The sequence below is a fragment of the Cololabis saira genome, chromosome 2, assembly GCF_033807715.1.
Source record: "Cololabis saira isolate AMF1-May2022 chromosome 2, fColSai1.1, whole genome shotgun sequence".
Lineage (NCBI taxonomy): Eukaryota > Metazoa > Chordata > Actinopteri > Beloniformes > Belonidae > Cololabis > Cololabis saira.
The window spans coordinates 35,565,799-35,588,106 of NC_084588.1; the positions used below are offsets into that span (position 1 = coordinate 35,565,799).

Consider the following 22,308-nt stretch of genomic DNA (forward strand, 5'->3'; position numbering starts at 1 on the left):
ATGCAAGTCCGACAGGGGTAGAGTGTGATTTTCTAGATGTCACAGGGGAGACTGACATTCGCTCAAATCCAAGTCTTTGGGGGAGATGGCTGTGTGTGTGCGAGTGAGTTTGTGTGTGTGTTTGAAAGCCTACGGGACCTAAGAAAGTCTCAGTCTTGTAATTGACAGCTGCTGCAAGGGAAGAGAAGAAAGGAAGAAAGGAGCGTGCTGAAAAGACAGAAAATGAGGAAAGACGGAGAACGCAAGCAAGGCACGAATCCCCAAGACAAGAAACCGATGCTAGCATCTACATGACATTAACTGTGGAAACTATTTTAGTGTTTCCTAACTGTTACACTACATGTTTAGCAGAGGAGAAGAACACGTCTCTTGACATTAACCTAGTGGTGTGTGGAATTTCTTCACTTATTCAGCGATACACATACTCTGCAGTCACTGTGATTCCATACAGCCCACTGGTATAAGAATGTGTTTTCTGGCTGATTTTCAGACCACACACACTGTAGTTAAAGTAAGTCTAACGAGCAAAACTGAGTACACCACAAAAACTGCAGGGTTTAAAAGGAAATCACTGTCAGAGCACATGAACCAACTGCGACGTCAATTAGCAAATTCGAATTAGAGTTCAAGAATCTCTGGGTCTTGTACGTGAGTGGGAGAAGAAAGGAACGGGAGATTGACAGGCGGATTGGTGTGGTGTCTGCAGAAATGTGAATTCTGTAGAGAGCCGAGACAATAGGCACAGCTCGCTGTTTACCGGTTGATCTATGTTCCTATCCTCACTTATGGCCATAAACTGTGGTAAGTGACAGAATGAATGAGATTGTAGATAGTAGTGGCTGGAAATGAGCTTCCTCTACAGGGTGTCTGGAAGAGCAAGAGGAGATTGGCTCGGACGAAAGACATCTGGGTTTCTGCTTAGGATGCTAACCTCTCAAACCAACACCAAGGTACGTGAATATACTGTGTATATATATATATATATATATATAAAATCTTAAGAGCCAATTCAAAATAGAGGATTTACTCAGAGGTGCATGCACATAACTCTATAATTCTAAACAGTTGTGATTGTGACCTTTGCAGACAGGTAGGGGGCTGCTCCACTGTCCGTTGAGTCGGCACTGAGCACGAGCACTTCCACTGAGGATGTATCCTCTATTACAGGTGAAGTTTACGACATCGTTGAGGTTGAACTCGCTGCCATTGGTCCGGCCATTGGCTGGGTTGCCCGGGTGACCACATGTGATAGCTAAAAAGCCAAGTTAGATATGAGAGAAGAACAAAAAAAAGCACAATGCTATGTATATTGCCTAGCAGGAAAAGGTTTATTTTTCTTCTTTTTTCATTTTGGAAAATGAATAGGATTTTTATATTTAATTTAATTCACGAGGAAAGTGCAAGGGTGCCAGTCTCATGTTCACTTACGGACACAAACGGGTGTTGTTCCAGACCAGCGATGGTCTTGCTGGCAGATTCTGACTGATGTGCCGATCAGCCGAAATCCTAACATGCATTGGTACACGACTGTGTCACGGTAACTGGATCCATCTCCGCTAATGTGGCCGTTAACTATTGGATCTGGAGCGTCACAGTGACCAGCTAGAAGAGACAAAAAGGAAAAATTTCAGCTCACTTACTTGATGTCATTTTCGCTCCCAGTTCCTGAAGGTGATACATTTCACACATTTTCAATGTCTGACCTATGAACCTTAGACCTACGCATGAATTAATCACAAATGGGCATTTGTTAGAGTCTTCCTGTCTTCGTGCTCAAATTGCAATGTAGCTTCATGATTTCTTAAAAATTGAGCATGGAGAGCTGATTGTATTCAGACACAGCTGCCTTGTCAGTCCCTGTTTAAAAGTTTCTGTGCGTCATGAAGTTACTGATCAAGGCCAGGTATATTATATATTATCTGTATTTTACATGCCCGACAAATTTCAAGACATGATATTTTACAATACAATGTTTTACAGTTGTGTTTTATAACATTTTAATGCAGTAAAACATTAAAACACCATTTTTGTAGTATCTGTGCCATCTGATTATAAAACATGGAAATATTTGACTATGTTTGTGACGTACTGACAAGTATTTTATGTTACGGTACTTCAAATTAAAAGAGACATAACATTTCTATAATGAACAAAACAGACAGAGTTCAACATTAAAAACATGATGATCTGATTTCCCAAAGGCACATAGGTCAATATTGATAATTACATAACAAACTGAGAAAACAGCGACCTGAAAATACTTCACTTTTCTCAGCAAACACACTTCACATGTCAACTTTGATAAAAATGTTTTTCCAAAACAGAGCTTTTCACTACATGTCTAGACAGATGTCTTGTGTCACACAATCATATCAGCTTTTCCTCCGTCATTCCTGATGTGCCTGCTGGCTATCAGTGTTAGTTTCTATCAGTGACTGCTGCCTGCATGCTAATTCACTCTCCAACAAACTGTTTCCAGAAATGTGACACATTTTCAACAAGAGTAGTGCATTATTTTTTTCTGTGCAACTGTGAAAAAAATGAGAAGGGAAAGAGTAACATGAAAGAAGAAACTAGTGTTAATGAACTCCTACTGTGGAGCATTAACTGCATGGATTGCACCTTCATCCAAGTCATCAGCAAATAAATCTGCATTTTACCAGAAAATTGAGGGTATACTATTTGCTGATGAGCTGAAAATGTATTTTCAAAATGAGTCCTGTAACCTGATAAAGCTGGAATAGAACTTGCTTTTTTTCTTTAATCACAAACAACAAAGGTGTCTTTGGATGTACAGAGTGAAAACTTTTATGAAAAGAACATGAATTTGTTATGTGTGGGATCAGTCATGGTTTGGCAGTGTTTCATCCAACATGGGAACATTTTGGTTCCAGCAGGAGAGACGGATTAGATTTAATCTCTGCAATTTCTGGAAGCCACCATCACCCTGTGTACATAAAAGACCAGAATGACATGGAAAAAAGGAGGGCTCCTGCAACAGGATAATGAGCCTGAGCAAATTTCTGAAACCAAAATTAACTACTGTAAGGAGTGAAGAAGATTTTGCATTGATTCTTAGTCCTCAAAACCTAAACTGTGGACTGTCAAGTGTGGACAGACCAAAGAGCAGATCAGGCAGCAGGAAGGCCCACAAATCTGACACAACTTGAAGGTTTCTGCACAAACAATTAATGTAAATACACGCACACACACACAATAGAAGTGGGAAAACTCAGCTGGCTACAATAATAGTTTACTGTAGACACAGACGATAGATCCCGTCTGACAGCAGCAGAAAAAAAAAAAAATCAGATTAGGCTGTAAACAGAAATGCAAAACTGGTTCAACAGATCATTTATGTATGAAAAGAATGGTTCAAGTCTTGGAAAACACTGACACCTTCTACACTTCATTTCTGTGCCTACTCTTTCTGTTTTTAATGATTCATCTTCTATCTGTAGAAGTAGTTTCATTGTTGATCACAGTTCACTTGAATGTCAGCAGCAAACACTTCAACGAAACATATACAATGACATTTAATGGGACTTACCTAAACATCTTGTTTCTGCACCACTCCACAGCCCATTAGCGACGCATTCCCTGACATGTGACCCCACCAATGTGTAACCATGGTTACACATAAAAATTGCAGTTGCTCCAAATGTAGTCAGCGTTCCCAGTTTGGCACCGAATGGTGGCGAAGGAAGTTCTCCACAGGAGATGACTAATTCAAAATAAATGCAAAGGTTGTTAGAAAAAGGAATGTGAAGTATTACAAAACATTATCAAGCATCTGTTACTGTAAAATGTTCTGTGGTGAGAAAAAGAAAAATATTGATGTAAAGTTTGTGTTATATCTTCTTTATGTTAGAAGTTAGGTAATTAAAATGCTAAAGAAAACAAAACAACAAAAAACTGTTAAATTTAATTCTGTATTTGAATTTCCAAACCAAACACCTAACTGAATCATTCCTGTCTAGAGATATAAAAATGCACGTTTTTTTTGGTATCCTCCATGTTTTTTTTAATTCACTAACCTACAATACACCTAAAAAATGGTCACTGTCATTATACTGCCAATTTCAGAACTGCTGCTATATCTGATCGGCCAACTCAGACAATGAATAAAGACATAAACCACCCGCCTCATCTGAAACAAATTATATCTTAAGATATTTGAATCTTTTGCAAGCTGTATTTTATTCAAAAAATTCTGTATTGGAAAGTTTTGAAAGCTCCAAATGTTCTCTTCTCATGAAAAAGCACCAAAGACATCTTGCAGAGCAAAACTACTTGAAAAAGATATTTTCTCACTATTGCCAATAAAGATGTCACATTTTGGAAAAAGAGGCTGTATGCTCCTTAAACCTTTTTTACAATCCCAAGATATTATGAAGTGGTTCATATCCTGAGGCATTTGGAAACACCTGTGCTCCTAACTCAACTGTAAAAAGAAAAGGTTGTAAAGGAAATGGATAAATGTGTGTAGTTATGTGAAAAAAATGTACATCTGCTTTCAGTTCCATGATTTATATGCATAAGGACAATACTACTACTAGTAGTAGTAGTAGTAGTAGTAGTAATACTATTAAGTATATTAATGACAATAATGATAAACACATAATTATGCACTTTACTATGTTAGTGCTTTTGCATTTTTACTTAGTTTTAAGTTCTCTCACTTAAAAAAAAATAAGAAAGGCCTATAATTTTCATCACAGGTATATCTCAACTATGAGAGACAAAAAGAAAAAAATAATCCAGAAAATCATATGTAGCCCCAGATTGAGGGAGATTATCAGTGGTCTTGTATGTCTTCCATTTTCTAATAATTGCTCCCACAGTTGATTTCTTCACATCAAGCTGCTACCTATTGCAGATTCAGTCTTCCCAGCCTGGTGCAGGTCTACAATTTTGTTTCTCACGTCCTTTGACAGCTCTTTGGTGTTGGCTATAGTGGAGTTTGGAGTGTGACTGTTTGAGGTTGTGGACAGGTGTCTTTCATACTGATAAACAGATGCCATTAATACAGGTAACGAGTGGAGGACAGAGGAGCCTCTTGAAGAAAAAGTTTCAGGTCTGTGAAAGCCAGAAATATTGCTTGTTTGTAGGTGACCAAATACTCATTTTACAGAGGTATTTACCAATTAATTCAGTAAAAATCCTACAATATGATTTCCTGGATTCTTTCCCCCCATTCTGTCTCTCATAGTTGAAGTGTACCTATGATGAAAATTGCAGGCCTCTCTCATCTTTTTAAGTGGGAGAACTTGCACAATTGGGGGCTGACTAAATACTTTTTTGCCCCACTGTATCTAATTTTAAGACTTGGTACAGACAAGGTAATTTTGATATGTTTTATTTTTATGTTTCATTCGATAGATAAATCCTGTGGCATTATCCAACATAGCTCTGAAAAATGCTTTTACAGAGTATGTTGAACACAATATGGGCAGGCACCGACTCCCTAAAAACACTCCAGTTCAAAGATGAGCAAATGGACAGAACAATCTGGTGTGATAGTTGATAGTTACCTTACTTACCAAAAGTTCACTATTTTAACTTGGATTAGTTTATGCTAACCTCTGACGCTAACCAGTGGTGGACAGTAAATTTACTTGAGTACTGTACTTAAGTACATATCCAGAGGATTTGTACTTTACTTGAGTATTAGATTTCTTTGGTACTTATTACTCTTACTTGAATACATTTCCAAGACAAATATTTTTACTTTTACTCAAGTAAATTTCTAGGAAGGCTGAAAAGTACTTTCAGGTCTGCTCTTTTTTCTTCTTCCCTAAAATCCTATTGGACACAAGCTGTTTTTGTCAAAGGAGGAGACCTATCACAGTGCACGCTCTCCACTGGGATGTACGTAAAGCGGAAATACGTCAAGCCTCCTCGAAACGATACCGCCAAAGTAGCCTGCGTTTGTCAAGACAGAGCCGCAAAAAGTCAAGACAGAGCCGCAACAATGGCTACGCCTGCGTCAGGAGAAGAAAGACAATCCGCTGAGTCGTCTGAGTCTGATAATGAGCCGGACTCGGAGCAGGGACTTTCACAAAATCCTTGGCCGTATCTTAACTCAATGTTTGAGTTCAACCGAGTAAAAAACGAGGGCACAGACAAACCACAGACAATATTAAGAAATTAAATTAAATTAAAATTAAATTAAAATTAAAAAATATAGTAATTTACTGATGTGGAAAATAAGAAATTTACTCTTACTCTTACTCTTACTTTTACTTAAAGTAAATTTAAAAGCATTTACTTTTGGATACTTAAGTACCTTTAAAAGCAAGTACTTTTCTACTCTTACTCGAGTAATATTTTGACTGAGCTACTTTTACTTACCTAAATTTTGACCAGTAGTATTTGTACTCTTACTCAAGTACTGGGGTCGAGTACTCTGTCCACCTCTGACGCTAACTAACTTAACCTCATATTGATTTTAATCAACTCTGTCCACCCATCCTTGACAAGTGGCAGGTGGCTCAGTTGGTAGAGCGTTCGCCCATCAACCTGAAGGTCAGACATCTGTTGAGGTTTGACTCAAAACTTACTTTTACAGTTAGCAGGGTCATCTGACCCCTCCCATGTCCCATTGGCAAGGCAGCGAAGTATTCGATGCCCCGCACCCAAATAGTATCCCACTGAGCATTCCAGCATCACCATAGAGCCAAACTCTGCCAGTCTACCAGAGAGCGGGTGGTAAGTCATGTGGTCTGACAGCAAGCCTTCAATGCTGGGGCAGTGGATCGCTGGAGAAATTACAAGCAAATAAAAACAAAATGTGATCATGAAAAATACACCATTATAATTTGTGAAAAGCTTTAGTCTTACAAAACACAGTATATTTAAAATGATTTTTTCAAGATCATCGGCCTCAGTTTAATCAAACACGAATCTAAGCTAATCAGACTTTTGACCGTTCTCTTGCAAAGCAATTAGCAAGTTAATAATTTCCTTGACAGAAAAAATACTGAAGGATTGTAAGTCTTTTAGCTTTTTGGTTCATTCTCAATGTGTTGTAATACGATTTTTGATTAGAATCCATTGGATAAGTTTTAGTGTAGATCGTGGTGAGTTTCCATGGGAATGACTAGACTTTTGGTTGATTTCAAGTTCTTTTCCCCCACAGCTCTTCTGGTTGGCATTTGTACATGGTCATGGGTAAATTAAGCATGGTTGGACTACGTCATGTGATCATGTGAACTCTTATTGAACATTTTGTTTAATGTGAATTCGACTTTAAAGCCGGCTCAACCCCGGCCTGAAATCAGCTTTAAAATGCCTCTTAAAATGGCCGCTTTGTGAAAAACTACAAAGACCAACGTGCCTTGGGGGCGGCACCTGAAGGGCGCGCGTCCAATCACTGGCCAGGCGCTGATGACGTCACCGCAGCCCGCGGAACGCAAAACCTCCTTTTCTCCCCAGCTCATTCTCTTTTTCCCAGCCCAGCTGGACAGGATAGACCTATCCTGCCGACCAGCGCACCTGGACCACGTCTCCCCATTTTTCCTGGGGCGGAGAGGGAGCCGTTCGGGACCTGGATTAACGGGCCGAGCATAAGATCCGATACCAGAGCGCTGCGCTCTTGACTCTCTGCCTTTAACCCCCCTTTTTTTCGCTCCGCGCCCTCTCCTGCACCAGGAACCGTGGCGTTCCAGGAACGATCGCCAGCGTGAACCAGAATCCGCCGCAGAAGCTCCAGCCTTTGACCCGTGAAGCCCCCCCCCCCACAGCCCGGCTGGCCCTGCGAGGCAGCGTTTAGAGGCTCCGTGGACCGGCACCAGCGAGCCGGCGTGAGGCACCACTGTAGCTACTGTCCCTTTTCTTTCCAGAATTGGAAGCAGAGAGAAACGAGGCCGCCTCGGACTGAATCCCCCGGCAGAACGCGATCCTTCCCGATCCAGAACCGAGGAAGCGTGAGGCTGTGTTTTGGGCGATCAATTTAATTTAGAGCAGTTCAGAGCTAAATTTGTGTTTTAAGGTTAAGTTACCATATGAATATTACTGTGTAACGCCGGCAACTACCGGCATTATTGTTGTTTGTTTATTTTGTGGCGCCATTTTCGCCAGTTATCCGTGGTTTTAAATACCGCGCCCCGTCATCCAGTCTCGGTGCACGTGGTCACGAGGGCGCAGCCATCTTTGCCGGCCACGTGCAGTCCCGTTGTTTTGGAACACAGATGATCGGAAGATTTGTATCAAGTGTTTGTTGTTTTTGATTTTGTTTTCCTTCATGCAGTTAACGTTTTATTCTTGTTGTTTTTCTTTATGGTTAGTGTTTTATGTTTTTAACGTAGTTTGCCGTCAGGATTTATTGGTGTCGCTTTTCCACCTGCTTGACACCTGGATGTAAATAATATCTGATTGATTTTAATGAGAGAATTTGTTTGTGTTGTTTTACACATATTTTGTCACAGTGGCTGTTTGACAGAGCTAGTGCCAAACTCTTTAAGAGCCTTCAACATTATCCTGCAGAAATAACAGCCCTTTACTGTTAGTCTGCAGAATAACCCCTATTTTTGAGACTGATTTTGCTGTTAAAGTTATCATTTTTCCTGGTTAAGCCCAGGTGGTGCCCCAATTTGATTAAGTCATTTTGATAATTCAATTTGATAAGTAATCTACTTTATTAATTATTAATAATTGTTGAATAAAATTATTAATAAATCTTGATAACTGAACAGCGGAACCACTGTGGCACAACAGCAGCGATCAAAGTAAAAAAAAACAACCTACGCAGACATCTAGGGAGTGAAGCAGCATTACTCCAGCTGCCATCCTCCAAACACACGGCTGTTGCTGATACACCAGGGTCAAGGTGGTAGCCTTCGTTACACTGGTAGGTGACCTGACTGCCAACGGTATACTGCTGAGCATGGAAACTGCCATTGCCCGGTGACAGAGGAAGTCCACATGATATTGCTGCAACATTTCAAACACGGTAATGTTGTAAAAGACACCCTCTTAATCTCCAAATTGTTTAAAAACTTTTAAACGTATTTCATTACCACTACGATTAAGACAAACATGTTTAAAATGATTTACCTTGACAAAAAGGTGTTGGTGTATCCCATTTGTAAAGCCCATTGGCATCAAGCCTGCAAGTGGCGTTGCTTGAGCCTACAAGGCGGTAACCACGGTTACAGAAGAACTGAATTCTGCTACCTGAATGGAGTTTGGTTCGGTTGATCACACCTCCATTCAACGGAGGATCATTAATGCTACAGTAAGCAGCTGGGAAAGAGTAAAAAGAGAGACAGATGGGTAAAATGACTTGATTTATATGACATACAGTTTTGGAAAATGTAATTAAAAAACCGAGGAATGGACAGATCCTGAAACCCAGAGTTCTTCTATCTGCTGGGTCAGTTCAATGCATAATTAATGATGAAATTGTGTCTAAAGAGGGGGTTACTATTAGTCTAATAGAGAGAGACCAGAGACTATATAATAGACTATTATATAGTCTCTGGCTGTTCTGCATATAATTGTAGATATGTTTGATAATTAAATTAGCAATATCATCAGCTTGGTGTGTACAGATGAGATCTCTGCATGATCTCTCAAAATTAAGAAAAGCAGTATTTGTACAGAAACATGCTATACATGTATAAAACAGGCTACAAGATCTGGAACATCTGGGAACTGAATTGTGGAGTTTGATTTCTAAACAGTTCATCAGTTTTCTGTTAAGGATTTCTATTGCTGGTCTTAAAATTAGGACTTCACAATGCATTTGAGTATTCAAGGAGAGAAAAGATGACCCTACCTCTGACACCGTCATGGTAAAAAAAAACAGGCCTGTTATGATACATTAGCTTCCAAATCATTTGACTGTCCACCTGATAACTAGCAGTGCAATAAAAAAACAAGCCAACCAAAACATTTTATATCTACAGTGTCCGTTTTCTGATGTCACATTTTACCTGTTTAGTTTGGTTAAAGCATAATCAGTTCTGTTTGCGCCAACAGTGTTCTTTATTTAAGCCACTCGGAGGCCGTAAATAGGCCAGAAATTGGAGATATTCAGTCCGACACAAATTAATATTTGGAACTATTAATTCTCCTTTGCTGCTGATGTATTCAAAGCAATGTTTTCTAAAACATCATTGCTCATCCACCCATTAATGCATAATTTTCATCAGAGGAAGGGCGTTAGATCACATTATTTGTGTAGGTTAGAGACATTTGTAGTCTTTTTTTCACTCAGTAGGGCACATACATTTGAATGTTTTCTTGATAAGCTGAGAGAAGACTGGTGTCAATCATCCTTATGTTTTAGAAAACTCTGCCTTGCTTTTTAATCATACCATCAACCTGCCGTACATACTGCACTAAGACAATTAAAAAAAAAAAACAAAAAAAAAAACATATTGATATTTTCTAATAGCAAAAGAAACAATGAAAAGGGAAGAACTGGTGATGGATGTACCTGAGTATCGTATCTTGAATCCCCTTTTGTTGGTTGCATGGTCAGTTGACCAACGTAAATAGAGTTGGTTTGTTTTAGATGTGAAGTTCAGCTGAGATGAATGGTTACCACTGAGAGCAACGAGCAAAGGGCTTTGTCCAGAGGATCCTAGACACAAATAAAAGAGGCTTCAGAGTTACTGTGTATACGCAATAATATATTTTATCCTCATCCATATTGATTCACATGCAATATTTCACTTTGTAGTTTTTTGAGGCCTCTGTGTCTGTTCAATTGAAACTTGGTATCTTTTATTCTTGTTGAAGTCTATCGTCATACTGATTTGGAATGAAAATGAACAATTTATTGCTGTCAGAAAGTGTTAAATTGTTTCTGAGACATGAGGCACATGCCGGTGACAATGTCATTAAGATGCTAAGTATTCCAACGTTTCATGATGTACATTTATTACAACAGGAGCATATTGTTCAGCTCTGTTTCTGGTTTAGAAACCACCATATTCCACCTGTCTGTCTATTCTTCTAAAGCCAAGCAGTGGTTGCTCTTATGTAGAAATGCCTTCTTTTTAAAATACATTTTCTCTCACAATATTTTATTTTCTAACTGTTCTGTATAATTTTTCACAAACACATACAAACAAAAGATCAAATACAAGCAAACTATGTGACTAACACATTAAAATTCAAACCTGAATACCACACCTTATAGTTCTGGGATGTAAATACACATATGGGAATTTTAGCATTGTGTATCTTATCAACTGTTGATATTTTTCAGTAACAAAGACTAATTAAAGCTGTGAGCAAGTTTGTTTGTTTATGTGTGTGGATATGCACAGGACTGACAAATACAATGCGAGTATTGTATGTACCATCAAAAATCTCCAGTTCATCAAACTGCTTCTCACTGTGGAACATCTCTACATAGATATTGATGGTGTAACCTGGGAAAATGAGAAAATTGGTTAGTTGTACATACAAATATATTGCAAGATGCAAAGTGGCTAAAATGTTTTTTTCCTAACAACACAAATGTAGAAATAAAGAAAGATATTGACAAATATGTAAAGTAACACCCTGACAAAGCAAATGCACTTACATCTCGGAAAAACATGCTATATTTTCTATGCAGGGGGGCTGGTGAAAACATTTGGATTGACTGTTGAACCTGATATTCAGAAGAAACATTGTGGGTTTTGGCCCAGTTGTGTAACACTGGACTATACTGTTGGACCACACCCAGTGATCATATGGACTGTTATAAATGTATATGAACAATTTCAGGATTATGAAGACCAGTAAAGCCAGACTTTGGCCCTTCTTCCTGAAGTCAGAGTTTATGACCCCCTGCTGCTAACCTCCTGGTTATCTCGGCCTGGCTCGAGATAGTCCGTTTACGACCCCCGCTGCATGGCCCCAGATCAAAGCAGGACAGCGAAAACCCAGGAAACCAGGTTCCTGCCAGGCATCAAACTGCTCTTTGAACAGACCCAAAACCTATAAAAACCAGCAACCCCCCCCAGCCTGAAACCCGCTTTAATGTGCCTCCTAGAATGGCCGCCGTGCCATGAACTACAATCCCAGCATGGATGGGGCGGCGCCTGAGAGCGACACGCACCCAATCCCGAGCGAGGCACCGATGACGTCACCGCAGCGCGCGTAGGATCAAAACCCTGCAGCTGCTCCCTTTTTCGCTCTCTTCCGATCAACTTCTCTTCCTGAGCAGCTGGATCATCTGGCTCCGGGCCAAGATCCCATCTCTTTTCTCCCCCCCGGCTGGGGGGAGGCGAAAGGCCCGCAACGGACCGGGCCTGCAGGGCCCGCCCGTTGAAGCCGCGGTCCGCGGAGCCGCTCCCATTAACTCTTGGTCTCAACTTTTCATCCGGAGCTCCGACTCCCACTTCACGTGTCCCCGGTCCCTGGGAGCTGAAAAGGGGGGAAGAGCCACTTCGAAGCTCGGGCCCTGGTCCAGGGTGAGACCCGTTCCTCTTTCCTAACCTCTCTCTCTGCTCTTGAGTTTCACCTGAAAGAACCTGTGGCCAGCCTGCCCCGCGCAGACCGAGACGCATCCCGCCGCCCCGTCCGGGGCCACGCGCTCATCAGCCCGACAGTAACCCGCACGTCCCAGAAGTGGACCGGCCCCGTGCGCACCGAGACGACGTGAGAGCCTTCGGACCGGGGGGGGGGAGCGCCGGCTGCTTCACGCTGCACCACCGTCCTCTTTTGATTCCAGAGTCAGGAGGAGGAGCGGTAGAGGCGGGAGACCTCTTGGATTGGGGACTCCGACCAAAGACCCGGCAGGAACCCCTGATCGGCACCCGGAGACCCGAGGAGGCGTGAGGTTTTGAGACCTGGGTGTATTAGTTTAACTGGGAGTGTTTCAGAGCTAAATCTGTGTTCCGAACTGAGATTACTGCATACATCATCGTCATTGTTATCATTATCGTGTTGATTATTTGGTAGTCGTTGTTTTCTGCCGTAGTCACGTTTGAAACGCCCGCGTTTGCCATCCGGTCCGACTGCACGTGGCGAGGACGCGTCCATCTTTAAAGACCACAGAATCCTGCCGTCTTTAAACACCGCAGCCATCTTTGTGCAGCCACAATGTTTTAAACCGTAGATGTTTGTTGATATCATGTTTATTATTGCATTTGATTTCTTTTACATTCCATGCATTTCACTTTCATTTCATTTTTATTGATTGTTGTTTTTCTTAATTAATGGTTTTATAATGATGTAGTGTGCCATCAGGATTTATTTGGGTATTTAATTACATCTGCTTTGATACCCGTATGTAAATAAATTCTGATTGATTTTTAATGAGTGGTTTCTGTTGCTTCATGCAAGTTTCGGTCATATCTGATTGTTTGAGCAGAGCCAGTGCTCGAATCTCACTCCTTCAATTATATTATACTATACTTAAACCTTAATCATCTGAGACTGATTTTCTGCTGTTAAGTTATCATTTTTCCCTGGATTAAGGCCCCGGGGTGGTGCCCCAACGAGAATTATTATCATTTTGGTAATTCAATTTGATAAATAGTCCACTTTATTGATTACTAATAATTCTTTAATAGAATTATCATTAGCCTTCGATAACTGATCAGCTTAGCTACCTGTGTGGCACAACAATACCCTTACTAGGGTCCTGGGGGGAGTGTGTCAGTTTGCCCAACTGATCCACATGTGTTTTATGGACTTGAAGAAAGTATTTGACCGTGTCCCTCTGGTTACTTTGTGAGGGGTGTTCTGAGAGTTTGGGGTACTGGGCCCATTGCTACGGGCTACTCAGTCCCTAAAAAAAACAGTGTGAGAGCTCAGTTAGTAATTCGGATTTGTTCCAGGTGGGAGTCAGACTCCATCAGGGCTTCCCTTTGTCACTGATTCTATTCATAATTTATCATATCTGGATGCAGCCAAGGTGTGGAAGGGGTTTGGTTTGGTTTGGTGACCAGAAGATACGATTAGAAGGTTTACCGTTGGGTTCTTAACAGACCAATGAACATGATGAAGTAACTGGAATAAGTCATGCAGATGGGTGAAAGCGAGTATCAAAGGCTACCAGAGTTGCCTGCCTGAAATACCTCACTGAAAAAATGCATTTCTTAAAAAGTAAAAAAGCCATGTTACAAGAAAATTAAAATACTATTTTAGACTATTTCGCAAGTTTTAAGAATTCTTGTCAGGAAAATATTTCTAACCCCATTGGCAAAGATATTTTTGCTTGAAATAAGACAAGTTTGACTAGATTTATGGAATATCATGCTTATTTCTACAGGGGCTGTTTTGCAGTTGGGGTTGCCTGATTTGGTGCAGTTTAAGTATGCATCTCTTGCCAATGGGATGTATACTTAATACACGCTGCTGTGACACGGTCATGAACCCTTTGGACTTCTCTGTCACTCCATTTCGCCGCGGTGCAATACCCCCCCCGTGAGGGGGGTGCGTTCTTTTCCTGAATGGTTTATCCGACTTTTCCGGTCACAGTGAATCAAAGAGACAAGGACAACTATTGTGCAAAAAAACAAAACAAAAAAAAAAACACACACCACGAAGAAAAGAGCGCTGAAAGTTCACGACTGCTTCACGAACCGGAACCGGAAATGCATTGCTACCAAGCGAACCAATCACAGCCCTCTCGGTCTGTGTTGGGTCTGCGACATCTTGACGACAATTTTTGGGAGGTGCGCGTCAGGCACGGTGTGGTGTGCGCCGTGGGGTGCTCACCTGCGGTGCACGCTCGGCGTCGATTTAATGCAGAACCATAATCCAGCCTTAATGTGTATTGGCTTGGACATTAGACACATTCCAGGTTTTATGAAATTTAATCCAATTCTGGATATGGTGTTAACATGGAATATGAAGAATCTGGTTTCTAACCTGATGCACCTGCTTGTGTATGTGGTCATGCAAGTGTCAATGTTTTTGACAGTCTTTATTTATGTTAAATTTTAAGTTTCACTCTGATCTTTTCCTACATGCAATGTTGTTTACAAATTTGGTTTGGATGTTTACATGCAACATCCTCAATAGGACTTCTAAAACTGGGATGAGACATTTCCAGCTTTTCAAAGGCAGAGTGAGATGGTTACATATCTGCAGTAATTTGCCAGTTAATCATAACCATAATACTGGTCAGTGTACCTGAAATCATACGCAACAGCCACGAACACGTCTGGCTGTTCGGGTAGTTGCCAGGAAAACCGGGGCTTAGTATGACTCCTGATGATGAAAGCCGCTCCTCATTGGCTGGACACTGGGCTACAAGGATAAGAAATAAAGGGGGAAAAAGTAGTGTGTTTAACAAGTTTAAGGCATTATAAAGTCGGTTTCAGGGGATCTGAGGGGTGGCAACAGAATAACAGTCTTTATCCGGAGACCCAGTTTTTTTTATTTCTCTTGTATGCGACCAAACAGTTGGATTAGTAAAGTGCCCAGTACACAATGTAAACAATGTAAAAAAATGATCAATGAAAGTGAACTTTATGCAGTCTTTTGTGTCAGTCATATTAATTGGGGTTGTAGAATGAACATTTGAAAACATTTGAACAAGCGGCACCTCTAACATGACTGCCAAGAAGAAGTTGCTTTTTTCCCCAATACACAGAACTTTCTATGTTGTTTGTTAGATTTCTGAAACAAAATTATTTGCTTATGTGTTGACATTTTATAAAATACTGCATCTCACAAAATGTACCACGAGTAATGGATTCACAGCCAATCTATGAAAACAGAAAATGTTGTGCAGCTGTGTACAAATGCACAACTGTGAAATTGTACACGTTATATAACTGACTTGTACTGAAAACTCATTTAGATGTCCTTAAGATGTTTTTATAATGTGTTTGAATTGAAACAGAAAATATGAAATCTTAAGGCCACACGCCCATCTTCTCTCCTTTTAAAATGTGCCCATTTATTAGCCTTGAGAACAACCCAGACTGTATCCACTAACAGGATTTAACACAAAAGGAGTTAAAGTACTTCCATTTCACATTGCATCTCTTCTGGTAAGAGTGCTTGGTTCTTTTTTTCCTTCCTCTCCATAATGGAAAACAAATTCTTCTCATTCCACATGATGGGAAAGGCTGAGCATCTATTCAACGCTCAGTTGTGGAGGGGAAAATAGCCTTTTTTCTAAAAAGAGTCATTCAAATCAAAACCATTTTTTCTCAGAGAAATACCAGCAGCCACTACCCTTCACTTACCAGAGTTAATACTTTTAAATTCTCTGTAGTCTCAAAATAAAACTACTACAGAGTTGCCTCGATGAACTGAAATACTACTGAGTTAGCAGATGCCTGACATGTACCTGTATATAAAATCAGGCCAGGTGTTGGTGTGTTTCTTAACCAGCTACCAACTACTAGCCACATTTTTTGGAGATGTGTCGAAAATTATTGGGGTTTTAATGTTAGAATAATCTTTTTTTTTGACAGTTTAACACATATGAGCAAAATTCTTAACATTTAATCAAGCAAAACATGAAAGTAAAGCTTAAGAAATGAAAAGCATTATAAAAATGAATCAGATCAGAATAGGGCCTAAAAAGTAGGGATGGGAATTTTTTCGATTCCGATTCCATTTTCGATTCTGCTTAACGATTCGATTCTTTATCGATTCTCTTATCGATTCTCTTATCGATTCTCATTTGGAAAATAGGAAAAGAAAGAAATTTAGTATCAACTTTGTTTTAATAAAACAAAGTTGATACTAAAATTGTTTCTTTGTTTCAATTTCTTTGCTTCTCTGATCTTTTTTGTTCAAAGATATAAAACTTTTATATCTTTGAACAAAAAAATATAATGAGGTCTTAAGATGCCCCCAGCCTTGGGCTCCTCGATGGTGCCAGGGGGTCCCCACAAAATGATTTGTAATATACAGTAAAATATGTATTTAATATAAAATAATAATAATAAATAAAAATAATAAAAAAAATAAAAAAAATAATAATAAAATAATAATAAAATAAATATTCTTCTGTAGAAATTAACTAAAAACAACAAATTATTTTGTAGCAATTGCACAAGAATGTCCAGTAACATGTTCAACACCACAAACTTAGTCACTGCTGGTGACATTCATCTATTCTGGCCTGATACTCTTCCCTGCCTTGATGAAAGGAGAAGCTAACTTCTCCATAGATGAGCTGATGAGCTGCAGCTGTCAGGAGCGCGCTCCGCCGGAGCGCCCGGCACGTCCGCGTGGCCGAGAGCGCAGCTCTTCTAAAGCATGAATTATGGTTCCGCGTTAAATCGAGCCCTCGGCGTAGGGTACGCGGCGACGCGCGCCGTACGGTGCGTGTCGGTGCGTGTTGCCGCGTACCCTACGCCGTATGCTCTGCGTCGATTTAACGCGGAACCATAAATCAGCCTTACCACACGCCGGCTGACTCCGCGCTCCCAGCGGATCAGCCGGCCGAGTCCTAACAGTTTCCCCCCTTTTGGTAAAATGTCCACATTGCAAGTATTGTCGCCCTGTTGTCATCCTTTTTGGTAAAATGTAACCAAACTTTCGAGCGTTTATTCCGCTTTGTCCCCGTGTTTTCCTGCTGGGCGCGAATGCGCACGTTGCGCAACGTGCTTGGTGACGTCATTCGCGCCCACTGGAATCGATAAGGGAATCGTTTGCGAAAAAGGCAAACGATTCCAAGGAATTGAAACACTGGGAACCGGTTCTCAACAAGACCCGGTTCTCAATTCCCATCCCTACTAAAATGAAATACAAATGTTCATATATATTCAGTGAATTCAGTTTTTATGCAGACTTTTAAAAAGATCCTGCACTACAGGTAATCTTCCACTGCTTGTTACACATTAAGGCAATATGCAATATGAAACCTAGTTGTGAGCAACTTTTTTAGGTTACTTTAAAGCGACACTACGTAACTTTTCCACCTTAATATCATATTTCCAGAGTCATTGTGATGGTACATCAACTTCCAACAGGTTTAATGACACCTCTGTCATGGTCTGAGGGGGTCAGTATCGCCTTCACTGGCACTATGTAACTTTGAGGAGCATGGTAGGAACCCTGCCACACTAAAAAACTACAAATCGTTACGACTTTGACTGCTTTACGGCATACGTCACTTCCCCCTCCTTCCCGATTCGCAGTCGAGACGAAAATGGGCGGGGCGTGGAGCTCAGAGCTCCGCAGAACCTGTTGCTGCGTTGTGGCTGCAACAGCTCCACACACAACAGACGTGGGGAAAAGATCCTAATGGTTTAACTTTTCACCGGTTTCCTGCTCGGAGGCAGAACCACGCAGGCCAAGTATCTGACATAACAAAGTAAAAGAGTGAAAGAGTCGTCGTCGGCTCGCTTTGGATCGCGGCTGTAACGACCAAACACACAGTAAAGCCTGATTTATGGTTCTGCGTTAAATCGACGCAGACCTACGGCGTAGGGTACGTGGCGACGCGCAACGTACGGTGCGTGTCGCCGCGTACCCTACGCCGTAGGCTCTGCGTCGATTTAACGCAGAACCATTAACAGCCTTAAACCACAAACACTCACGCAGACCGGGTCGGATCAAAACATAGGTTTTATTCCCCACTTCGCCAGCTAAACCCAGTTGCTGGCCAGCTCTCTGCGGTGCAATTAACCCCAATCTTCAGATAAAACCAGTTTGTTGAGGAAAAAATATTAACTCTTATTTGTAGCTGCAGAGGAAAAAAATAATCTCACGAGGAAAAAAAAATATTCCTCACGCGTCGGAGCCTCTTCACCATAATATGGCAGTCAAAAAAAAAGAAAAGAGAAGTAAGAGGGATACAAAACATGTACTGTATGTTGTACTATTATACACATTTATTGAAACACATGGGTCTTCACTAGGGTAGGGATATGGATCCAGACCGTTAATAATCATTATTTTCTCCATATACCGCTCCCTGGCTTCCTTGTTTAAGGTATCCCGGTAAATTCCAGTTCCTTTCCAGCAGTTTAACATCTTTTTTTTGCGTTCCTTCTGTTCACTTGGTGAAACAGAAAAGCGTCCCGTGTTCTCTCATCAAAACAAATGCAGCGACGGGACAGGAGTTTTCCGGCAGTACGCGCTGGTGCTCATGGGAAACGTAGTGTTCTTTCTGGTAAAACACTACCGATTTTGTCCACAAGATGCCGCCAAACTCAGAAAAGCTGAAAGTTACGTTGTGCTGCTTTAAGGAAGCTCAAGATCAATTTAACTTTGACACATAAGCAACAAAAGTTAGAGTTCTCCATGCCAGCATGCCACTGTAGTTTCTCAGTCATCATCATAATGAGAATTCACAAATGCTTGAATCAAGACAACTGGACTTCCTTTTCCATCTGGCTTTTCTTGACAAAGCCTTCTGTATGGACGCTGAAACGTCCTCAAGAAAAATAATTCATGTAGACTTGATTCAAGCCTTTGTGGATTTTCACACTGACTCGCCTGCACACTGAGTAACGTTAACATTCAGGAGCTGAACTTGTCTTACCTTCACATTTTGGCGGTGGGGCTTCAAAGAGCATATGGGAATTAAGCTTACACATAAGTTCTGACTTTCCAACCAGTGTGTATCCAGGTAAACAGCGATACTTCACAATGTCACCTAACATGAGAGAAATAATAAAACACATTAATTTATCATCAGATATTCAACATGAAATATTTAACAAACAGTACTGCGCAGTTCTCCCAACTGTGAAACTGTCTTTGTTTAGACAAAACCGTTTCCAGGGGCATCTTTTTGTAGATCTTGGCTAGAAAAGAAGTGTCAGAGGCTCTCATTTCTGGATTTGTATAGAAAAAAATAAACATTTGAACAAATGTTTTGATTTCATTTTTGTCTGTTTTATATTATTTTGTCAGATCAGGTGTTATTGGTTTCATGGCCTCACACTTGCTGGTTTTTGTATACTGTAGGAAAACAATGTTTTATAAAGTTAGTTGGAGTAGGACTATCACCCTTTGTTTCCCTTTTGTATTATATATATATATATATATATATATATATATATATATATATATATATATATATATATATATATATATATATATATATATATATATATATTTATTGAACATATATTAAAAAAAACCCACACTAATAGAGCTGCAACGACACGTCGAAGTAATCGATTACGTAAAAGAGTCTTAAAATATGGGGCTTGGTTTTAATCCATAATGAGCTTGTGCTCAAACATTAAATGTGCGAACGACCATCATCCAGCAAACTTGGCCTGTAGCTACTTTTGTTCATCTCTAGTCTCACAACATAAACCATAGTTATATAACTACGTAGTTCCCTCTGCTGGTCACATTAGGTATCACAGTTGATTCATTGCGTATCAACACACACAACACGCTTACAATGTTGTGAACAAGTAGCATACATTAATCGAAGGAAACTTCTACCTCTTTTTCAGAGAGAAACCCCAAAAAATGATGCTCTGTACGCTAGGTAAAATCTAAATAGTGTATCACAGCAGCAAAACCGCCATGTAGGAGCATCTCAAAAGAAAACATCCTGCGGTTCTCTAAACTTAAAGTGACGACACTACAACAATATTAACATTTACCTAATTATTAAGTGACAGTTAACACATTAGTCGCATTAAGTATAGTTTTCACGTGTAAGTCGTGGCTTGATCATTCTCTGGTGTAAAAAATAAAGCGATGATGCTAACGGCTTACCTGCTTCAAAGTGTTGCAGGCTATTTGTATATTTTTTGAGCACTTAAAACTAGACAACATTGATTTCTATTAATGTCATGTTTGTGTTTTCTGTTAATATAACAGTTGTCAAATATACATTGCTTTTTGTGCCATCACCTGGTAAAAGATCATTTAAGATAAAAAAAGTAACATTCAACGTGACTTGTAGAGTTTATTAACGCTTGTGATGGAAAACCATTCAGACTTATAACATTGGGCAGAATTTATGTTAGAATTATGGACTAAAACAAAGTGATGTCTTGAACAGTGTTTCCACTTTTTGGGGTTTGAATACGTTATTTTAGATTCATGGAAATTGTTATGAATAAACCAAATGCCCTCAAGACACATTGCTTTGGTTTGTGTATGAAATTAATTCTATTTTTTCGCAAGTAAAACGTGAAAATCTTAAAATGTATTATTATTTGGCATTTAACAAAAGGATGTATAAAAAAGTGGAAACAAATCATTATAAGGTTAATCTAAAAGCATAATCGTTAGATTAAGTTTTAAGTATTAATATTTAAGTTTCTTTTACTTAAAAGCCATACCTTTTTCTACTTGTATAAAAATCTAATGTTACACTATTGTCAGGCCTGTAATGGGTATTAACCATGCAAAGGATTTCCCTGAGTAGTATCTGATCAGGCAGTTGAAAGCTGAGCACATCATCATAAGATCAATCGGTGAAGATTTTTTTTGTGGGGGTGGGGGGTGTATAGAGAAAAGTAGTTTTATCATATAACTAGAATTAATTAAAGCTGCAAGCAGCGATGAACGGGCCTCTTGCGTGCAATTTTCAGATAATAAAGGTCAAGGACTCAAAACCGAGTCCGATGACACCACCCACGAGTCTTTATGTCAAACCATTCAAAAGTTATGGCAGAAAGTAGGAACTATCAAATATGGACCAATCAGATGACGGGGGCATGCTTTTTGGCGTCTATCCTCGCTTTTGACTGAGAAAAGTAATGCGTGTTGTCGCAGGATCGAGACGCACATTTTGATGTATAACACACCTGGGTGCACGTTACGGTTCGGCCGAAGAAATGGCATAAATTGCGACTTCCTGTTCGGTTTCGGCCATGGCGCTGAAAGACTTTTCTTTAAGTTGCACCATGATACAGGTGTGTACCGATTTTCGTGCATGTACGTCAAACCGTATTGTGGGGCTTGAGGCATGAATTTTTCTAGGGGTCGCTGTTGAGCCATTAGACCACGGCCATTAATGCAAACCATTAAATATCAAATTTTTCGCCAGGCCTGGCTTGCGTGCAAAATTTGGTGACTTTTGGGGCACGTTTAGGGGGGCAAAAAGGCCCTCATTTCGTCAGAAAAAAAAAAACGAGGAAAAAAAATACAGGAAGAAGAAGCGGAAATGACGGTAATTGCGTCATGAGGTTCTCCGCGCGTCGCTGGTTTGATCCAGATATCCTAAATGATTAGTTACCATGTATACAGGGATAACCCTGTTTGCTCACGCATGGAAACGGAATATTCCGAATGTTTCAGTAACCGGAATATTAGCAATAACCCGAATTTTGACTGCATGTAAGTCACTGTTAACTGGAATATTGGAGAGGGATTTGTGCTACTGAAGGATAACAAGGCTGAGAAGATTTAAAAATTCCCTTATAACACAACAGTGGAGACAACTGATTGTCATTGTTTTTGCTCCGC

The 22,308-nt window shown here is 40.1% G+C and overlaps 1 protein-coding gene across 1 annotated transcript in view; it reads right to left on the reverse strand.

Moving 5' to 3' along the window:
- Window positions 1-22,308, reverse strand: part of LOC133463077 (CUB and sushi domain-containing protein 1-like) — a 604,241-nt gene that overhangs the window by 62,625 nt on the left and 519,308 nt on the right. The window contains exons 48-57 of the mRNA XM_061744534.1: window positions 19,409-19,522; window positions 15,088-15,204; window positions 11,316-11,387; window positions 10,445-10,591; window positions 9,058-9,246; window positions 8,749-8,934; window positions 6,564-6,761; window positions 3,551-3,724; window positions 1,429-1,602; window positions 1,079-1,252 (exon numbers count right to left, since the gene is read on the reverse strand). Of these exons, the coding sequence (XP_061600518.1) occupies window positions 1,079-1,252; window positions 1,429-1,602; window positions 3,551-3,724; window positions 6,564-6,761; window positions 8,749-8,934; window positions 9,058-9,246; window positions 10,445-10,591; window positions 11,316-11,387; window positions 15,088-15,204; window positions 19,409-19,522 (1,545 nt within the window). The remainder of the gene's footprint in view (window positions 1-1,078; window positions 1,253-1,428; window positions 1,603-3,550; window positions 3,725-6,563; window positions 6,762-8,748; window positions 8,935-9,057; window positions 9,247-10,444; window positions 10,592-11,315; window positions 11,388-15,087; window positions 15,205-19,408; window positions 19,523-22,308) is intronic.